The 8030-nt window shown below is 61.5% G+C and overlaps 2 protein-coding genes across 2 annotated transcripts in view; both read right to left on the bottom strand.

Annotated features, from left to right (window-relative positions):
• The window catches only part of Fblim1 (filamin binding LIM protein 1), a 16754-nt gene extending 14930 nt beyond the window's left edge, over positions 1 to 1824 (bottom strand). The window contains exon 1 of the mRNA XM_010614165.3: positions 1422 to 1824. Within this exon, the coding sequence (XP_010612467.1) occupies positions 1422 to 1689 (268 nt within the window). The 5' untranslated portion in view covers positions 1690 to 1824. The remainder of the gene's footprint in view (positions 1 to 1421) is intronic.
• A 4153-nt stretch (positions 1825 to 5977) lies between these two features.
• Tmem82 (transmembrane protein 82) overlaps positions 5978 to 8030 on the bottom strand; it is a 3207-nt gene continuing 1154 nt past the window's right edge. The window contains exons 5-7 of the mRNA XM_010614262.1: positions 7747 to 7907; positions 6562 to 6752; positions 5978 to 6370 (exon numbers count right to left, since the gene is read on the bottom strand). Of these exons, the coding sequence (XP_010612564.1) occupies positions 6302 to 6370; positions 6562 to 6752; positions 7747 to 7907 (421 nt within the window). The 3' untranslated portion in view covers positions 5978 to 6301. The remainder of the gene's footprint in view (positions 6371 to 6561; positions 6753 to 7746; positions 7908 to 8030) is intronic.

The raw sequence follows: 8030 nt of genomic DNA, 5'->3' as shown, positions 1-8030 counted from the left end.
GTCCTCGCCGCCGCCCGCCCCAGGACACCGGGATCGACGGCCCCGCCTTCCGGGATCTGGGCCGGGTGGGAGGTCCTTGGCCCGAGTGTGGCCCTGGGACCCGCCAGGCTCTTAAAAGGCGGGCAGACCTGGGTTCTCCTGCCTCGAGCTAAACCTGTGCGCTGGGGACCCCCTGAGCCTGGGCGTCTTGTCTGGAGAGTGAGGGTGTCGCCGCCTACCTCTCCAGCTTGCCCTGGGGATGGAAGCTCAGACCCCCCAGAGCAGCCCTGATTTCCTGACCCCTGCAGGTGTGTCCTCGGGTCCCTGGTGGGGTGGGCCCAGCTGGCAAGCGGACGGCTTGTTTGCCCCCCTCCTGTCCTCTCCCGCCCGCCCTTCCCCAAGCTGGAGTAGCCGGGACTTGGTGGGAGGGGTGCGCAGCCGGGCTCTGGGCTCTGGGGCCCTGACTGGGAACGGGATGGGCCTCTGGGTCCCTGGAGGCCTCAGGAACTTTGCTGGGAAAAGGAATCTGGGTCTGATTCACAAGCAAACAGATTGTTCTTTTGATTGCAGCCACAGGGGTGCGGGCCAGGGGAGCGCCCGACCCAGGGCCATCTGGGTGGCAGCCAGGTGGGATCTGGCCCTGTCTTGCAGCCGCATGGCTGTTACCCCACTTAGGGTCTCACATTCACAGGGGTCCTGAGGGGGCTGCCTGGCACTCTGTCCCATCCTCTTCCCGAGTCCCTCACCGCTGATGGTTGCCCCGCCCAAAGCGCCTGCAGTAACCAAGGCGGGGGCCACCGTGGCTGCCATTCATGGGTACCTCTCAGGTGCCCAGTTGACTCCATGGACCCAGCTCCAGGGCTGGTCATTTCCGCCCCGTAGGCCAGAGCGCTGAGGTTTGAGAGGCCCAAGTTCATCCAAGGGCTGAGGGTTCACCCAAGAGCTGCCTTCAAACCAGACCAGCGGGGGCCCCGGGAACCCTGCTCTGTAGTCACAGGGACAGGAATCAGTGCCACCTCCACAGAGGCAGGAGCTGAGGCTGCCTGAGCCCCATGGTGCCCGTGCCTGGAGGGGCTCACCCCAGCTGGCACTGTGGGCTCTGGCTATAAAGCACCCTTAGGAGAAGGTGCCCCGCGGCCTTGGCTGCAGGGCGGAGGGTCCCCTGGTCAGAGGTGGGAAGGACTGCTGGGGGCTGTAGGACCCTTTGCAAGGGCTTGGTGACCCAGGAGCTTATGTAAGTCAGCTAAAAAGGACCCCCCTCGGCCCCATGCACCGCACGGCTTTCGTAAGGACGCCACTGTCTCTCCAGAGGGGACTGCCAGGCACCCAAGGGCGGGCTTGCAGCCTGACCCAAGGTCACAGAGACTGTCTAGGATCCAGGCTTCCTGTACCTGCTCTGGGACAGTCCGAAGGGAGGGTGGGGACCCAGCTGCACCACTCACCAGCTGTCCAGCACCGCTGGCCTCCTGTCCCACCTCCGGGCTGCTCCAGATGGAGGGGCCCGCCCAGGCCAACAGTCTCCCTCACCAGCCCTGGGGTTGGTGTCACGGACAGGCAGGTGCTGCACTTCCTGCACCGGAAACCCAGGAAGTGCCCGGGGGAACCCACGCCCTCTGTCTGCCGCTCCCAGGCCCTGTCCCGCCTCCCTGCTGCCAGGCTCAGGCCGGCGCCTTCTCCCACCTCAGATGCCCAGCGGGCAAGGGGTTCCATCTCCTGCCAGGCTCAGAGGCCTTGCACTGCACAGATGGCACCCATCAGGGAGCCAAGAGGGGTCCAGCCATCACCCGTCCTCAACACCCCGGGTGCACAGAGCAGCCAGGGACATCAAGGCGAATCAGCCTGGCCACCCCTGGGGGCGGGGTGGGCTGTGAAGGAGGAAACCAGGGACTGAGTCAGAAGAGGTGGGTTAGGTGGTCTCCACCTGGAGGTGACGGGGGATAGGGCTCTGTGGGTGGACTTGGGCTCAACTCCCAGCTTTCTGGTGCTGGCCTCACCTGGACAAGGCTGTGCACCGCCTGTCACCTCGCGACCTGGATGGGGAAGTCCAGGGGACACATGCCCCAAGGGGGCGCAGCTGGGCCATGCACAGCTGGGACCTGAGAACAGTGTTGCTGGCCACTCCTGCCTCTGTCCCCGTCCATCCTTCTCACACTGCCCACACCCTCGAATGGGACACACGGAGCAGAGGGCAGGTTCGAGGTGTCCCCGTCTCTGGGGCTCCCACCGTGTTCCTCCTGGGCTCCCTGTGGGGAAACTGAAGCTCTCACCTAACAATAGTGTGCAGAAAACTAGAAGTGGTTAACAAGGAGCTAATCTATCAACTTAATGAAGCCACTGGGATCAAATAAAGAGAACATCCCAGCCCCAAGTGCATGTGAATACCTTTTGACCTTAGGAATCGTAAAATATGATGGTGTCTAAACATTCTCTTGTGGTGTCTTTCTGCAGATGTTTCTTCTGTAGATTTTGCTGATAATGTGCGTATAAGTAACCAGGTCTGCCTCAAATAAAGCAGACGGTCCTTTGTCTCCACTCTGCCTAGAGTGTCTTTGCTGTTCAGTCCTCACTCTCTCCTTCAGGTACTGTTCCACTAGTGGGAGCTGGTCCCCCACAGCTCCCTGAGCCGCAGCCCCCACCCCAGGGCCGAGACCACACCCACGTCCGCCTCCCTGGCCCAGGCGGGGCCGGGCTTCTGGTGACCCGGCTGAGACAACAGTGTCTGAGCTTTCGGTGTCCTCCTGGTCTGGGGCTGAGCCGGCTCCAGCCGGGCCTGCCAGGTTCCGTGCCGGATGTCTGATCGGCAAACGACGGACTGAGAGGCCTGGCGGTCAGGATGGGCAGAGAGGGGCCCTCTGGGACGCACAGCGGGAGGCAGTGCTGGGGAGGGCACTCAGAGGGTCCTGGGCTGCCCGTCGTCCTCTGCCACTCGCTGAGTCCCTGCCTGCTCGAAGCCCATCCCACGGGCGCCTCCTCTCCCGGCCGTCTGCCTGCCTGACAGCTCTGTCCAGCACCCTGGTCAGAGGCCTCTCCCTCCTGGGCACCAAGTGCACCGGTGGCCTGGACCCTGGATCCCTGCTGACTCCCAGCTGTCTCAGCACGAGGGGAGTTTACTGAGGTATTTTTTTGTTTGTTTGTTTTTTGGAACTTGGGACTTCGTGCTTGCGAGGCAGGCGGTGGAACCACTGAGTAAAATCCCCAGCCCTCCGACTGAGGTGTTAATGAAACCCACACTGAGGTCTTCACAAGACTCATGTTCAGGCTGCATTTGTACAGCGGGGACAGAAGTGGCGGGGAGCTCCAGAGTGCTGTTGGCAGGGAGGGAAGGCAGATAAAGCTTGAGAGGTAGTGAGGGGTATTTCCAGTAAGCATGCCTGGGAAACTGCCTGGGGACGTGTCAGAAGATCTCTGGCTCTCCTGGAGCTAACTGTGTTCCCCTTTCTTTCTTTTTCTTTTTGGGTTTTTGAGACAGGGTCTCGCTATGTAGTTGAGACTGACCTGGAACTCACTATGCAACTCCGACTGCCCTCCACTCTGGACCAGGCTGGCTTTTCCACAGTTGGTGTGGAGATCTGCTAAACGCCTCATTGAGAGGGATCTAATATTTTGTTTTGTTTTGGGTACTGGGGATCTAACTTGTGACCTCGAAAAAACAATTTGATAAGAAAAGAATTTTATTTTAGCCCACGTGGCCCAGACTTTGTTTGGAAAATGGTCCTTCTGCCCATAAAGGGAAAGAGGCTCCTGATCCAGTCCCCTCCCAGGCCTGTCCCAATGGGTCCCAGGCCATGCTAGGGACTGAGGCGCTGCGGCCACTTCCAGCAAAAACATGGAGCCCTGGTTGGAACCCCGAGCCTCGTCTGGTCTGGCAGGGCTGGCCCTGGGCCCACTCTGCCTGGCCGCTTCCTCTAGGCCAGGCCACTTCCTGTCCGGAGGGACAGTGCCCGCTCCCTGGCAGCTCAACAGGGCCATACTAGGGAAGGGGCTTCCCTGGGCACCGCCCCCTGCACCCGTACCTGGAGTGATGCCCATTCCTGAGGGTGGAGCTGGGGGCACTCACCCCTCTTGGGTCCAGCCTGTCCTGTGGAGGTCTGGAGCCCAGGCCCTGCCTGCTCCTGGCAGCCTTCAGGTGACCGTGGTGGCCTTTGCAGGGAGTAAGGAACCCATCAGAGCCTGGAACCCTGAAACTACCTTCACCGGGCCTCAGTTCCGCTGGAGGTAGCTAGGGATCAGTGCGGGGACAGAGGATACACTCACTGTTGGCCCTTAACCCGTCCCCCACTGAAAGCGTGGCTGAGTTCTCTCCCGAGGCAGCCTAAAGCCGAAGACGGTGACTTTTCACTCTGGCCTGCAGATACGCAGGGAGTAGCTAGCTCAAAGCCGAGCAGAGCTGGACCTCCATTCTGTGTCTGGTGTCTTTATCCCCGGAAACCCTGGCTTGGATCCCCCAGCCTTGCGCAGAGGCTCCTTCTGTGTTTCCGGTCCAGAGGCTGGCGGTTCAAGGTCAGCTCGTCCTGCATTGACGCGACCTGCTCCATCCCCTCCAACACCGAGGACAAGGACATCTGACCTCCAGGGTGCCCCGAAATCTCCAGTGGTCACCTTGGCTTCTGGCTGAGCCTGGGTGGGGGACTGAGATGGCCCCAAGCAGAGGATCAGGGCCAGCTTGCAAGGCCAGGCCTGAGATGAAGATCAAGTGCCCAGCCCACCCTGGAAAAGCCATAGAAGTGGTCTCCGAACCTCTCTGTCGGAGCTGTGCCTATCAGCTCCTCAAACTCAAGTGCCCTGCTTGTTATCTCTTACTCACTCTGCCTCCTAAATGACCTCAGGATTCTTTGCTGATGGTCCTGAATGCTTTTCTGCAATGAGATGCGGTGTTCACCTCTGATCCCAGCGCTCTGGGAGGCTGAGGCAGGAGGAACCTTTCGAGTTTGAGGCCAGCCTGGGTTAGATAGAGAGTTCAAGGCCAGCCTGCACTGCACAGCCAGACCCTATCTCAAACACACGAGCAAATAAAACAAAACACAGAACCTAAATTGAGGTCCCCACTTCCTCCTTAGGCGAACCTCCTCAGACCCCATTACTCAGAGACTCTCAGACAAATGACTCCAATGCCGAGGAGGCCGTCGGCAGGGAGCCTCCCCTCCCTTGTGGGTCTCTGCTGGGTTGGGGACCTCGATCCCTGTGGGGCAGAGCCTCGGGCTGCCTGGACAGACCTGCCTCGGAACTCGTGCCCAGGCCTGTTGGCGTCCGGGCCCGAATCATCAACCTGACGAGGACAGCGTGCAGAGTGTGAAAGTCGCCTCCCCTCCGAGCCTCCGTCCTTGAATCTGTAAAAAGGGGTAACAGCGCCCACCTCTGGGGGCCGATGGCAAAATGAAATAGGCTAATGAAGGCACTCAGCACGCAGCAGTACACGACACAGGGAGGGCGCCCTTCCCACAGGCTGGGGCAGCAGCTTGTCCAAGTGGCGGAGGGCAGGCAGAGGGACGAAGGCCCGAACGGATCGGCCTTCCCGATGCTGGCCCTGAGCAGGGCAGGGACCCACAGACACCGCAGAGCCCTCTGAAGCTCCAGCTGGAGTGAGGAGCCACAGGCTCCGCACACAGAGGCTCGAGGGGGCACAGGCCCTGCACCCACCCGCCACCCCTCACCTCCTCACCCCTTCCTGTCCTCGGGGGGAACTTGGCCTGGCGCAGCCCTCCGGTCTGTGCGGTCTCAGAAAGTCCTTTCCGCTGGACGTGGTGGCGCACGCCTATAACCCCAGCGCTTGGGAGGCTGAGGCGGGAGGACCGCCACAAGCTCAAGGCCAACCTAGCTAGCTACATAGTAAGTTCAAAGCCAGCCTGAACTACAAGGCCCTAGCTCAGAAAGCCAAAAAAAGTGGTGGGACATAGCTCAGTGGTTCCACCACCTAACTTGCAAGCGTAAGGTGCTGAGTTGGGTCCCCGGTGTACAAAAAAATAGTTTCCTTCCCTTTCCATGACTTTGTAATTTTAAACACAGGTTGAGAAATTCGTTTTTATTGTTCATGGAGAGAGGAAGGGAGGTCGGTAGAGGGAGAAGCCGCTCCAAGGACTCGGGCATCCCCACTCTCCACCCCTGCCCTGGAAGGCAGGCCGGAGGGGCTGCAGACGCTGCCTACCTGGAGTTAGGGACCTCTGGTGCCCCAGCCCCCAGCTCCCCTTCCCACACACCGGGGCCTGTCCCGAGGTCCAGGCGGAACCAGCCCCGCCACTCTGCCTCTGGGCAGCATCCAGAGGTCACGGCCTGGAAACTCAGGCTCTGAGGGCCTGAGAATGAGTTCCGCCCTCCCTGTGGTGGATCAGGACGGCGCTGTCTTCTGGGGCTTGGGCCGGCTGGGAGCCGACACCACAGGCTGGGACGGGAAGTCCTGTGGGGTGGGGCGGGCAGGATGAGGAGCCCCCGGCTCCTGGGGACCTTCCCCACTTGGAGCCCCCACGAAGGCGGGCTGTGTCCCTGCTCCTGGGCCTGCCTTCGGGAGCGGGAGGAGAGCCCAGCCGGCGGCCCCGCCCCACACCCCCAGAGAGGTCACCCCAGCTCCCTTGGGCGGGAGGTTCCCACCTGGATCTGACAGAGGTCGAGCAGGACGCGGACGCCCGCCAGGCACCACAGCTCGCCCAGCAGGGAGAGGAGGAGGCCCGGCAGGTCCAGCCAGCGGCCCACGGTCAGCAGCAGCATGGAGAGGCCGCCCGTGCGCACCAGCACCATCTGCACCTGGCTCCTCATGCTGAGGCGCTGCTGCCGCTGCTCCTCTGGGGATGCAGGGCCTGTCACTGCCCGCCACCGCCGCACCGGCCCCAAGTCCTCTGTGCACGCGGAGACTCTGCCTCCCCGCGCATTCTGCCCGCCCCACAGCCTGGGTCCTACCCGTCTGGGGCAGAGCCTTGCACGCTTCTTCCTGCAGGTCCCTGTTTACTCTGTCCGGAAACCTCTACCAAACTCACCCCAATCTCACCCTGGTCCCAGCTGCCTTCTGCCTGCCAGCAGCCTTCTCCCCAGGGTCTTGCCCTGTAGCCCAGGCTGGCCTTGAATTACAGTGATCCTCCTGCCTCAGCCTCCCAAATGCTGGGACGGGGGGGGGTGTGCCACCACGCCAGGTTTCCAGCTTTGGTTGTGACCCTAAAGTCCAGTGTCTGCTGAGCAGCTAAAGTGACCTTCCAGTCATGTCCACTACATGAGATCAACCCTGTTTTTAAGCCCTCTGAGTCTTCCTACTACATCTGGAGAAAAAGACATCTTGCCTCATTGGCTGGCGGACAGTTGGCCCAAGTCCACCCCTAGCTTCAGTCTCTGACTTGTTCCCCCTTGCTTACCACCAGCAGCCAGCCCAGCTTGCTTCTTGCTTATTCCCACCTCAGGGCCTTTGCACTTTCTGTTATCTCTGAGTGGATCACCCTTCCTGGTCCTCTGCTCCCATCTCTCCACTCTGCATGGCCAGATCTGAGTGGATCCCTCTTCCCGCTTAGAAACCTGCGGGGTCTCCCACTGGGCTCCCCAGCCAGGATGGCCGGAGCTCCCAGCAGGTCCCTGGGAACCTGATCAGCCTCACGCCTCCCCATGACGGCACAGATGCCCTGGACCCGTCGGTGGTGTGAAGGTGCCACTCTCGCTCTGGGCCCTGGCACCTGTACTGTCCCTGCCCACTGACCCCTTGCCTGCTGTCACCCTAGGAATGGGCCCAGTGGCAGCTCCTCCGGGGTCACTGCGGCCCGCTGAGCCCGCCTTGAGCACAGCCCCGGCCCTCACCCTGCATGTGGACGACCAGCAGCGTGTAGCAGATGCTGAGCGGCATCCAAAAGCGCACAGCCTCCGAGGTGTTCAGGAAGTCCTGCTGGATGAGGGCCACTGCCGCCAAGCTGCCCACAGTGAAGGCCACGGCCAGGGCGCGGCCCAGCAGCCCGGGGAGTCTTTAGGCCCCGGCTGAACCTCCCCTGCCTCGTTTCACGTAAGTGGACTGCTCAAGGTGTGGTCAGCCATGCCGTCCAAATGCCATCACTCTGCCAGCTAGGCAGCAAGCACTCTTCTGAGGA

This window comes from Fukomys damarensis, unplaced genomic scaffold, assembly GCF_012274545.1.
Source record: "Fukomys damarensis isolate Sample0158 unplaced genomic scaffold, DMR_v1.0_HiC HiC_scaffold_23, whole genome shotgun sequence".
NCBI classification, from domain to species: domain Eukaryota; kingdom Metazoa; phylum Chordata; class Mammalia; order Rodentia; family Bathyergidae; genus Fukomys; species Fukomys damarensis.
Note: the sequence above shows the minus strand (reverse complement) of the source record. Positions and strands in the feature narration are given on the sequence as shown.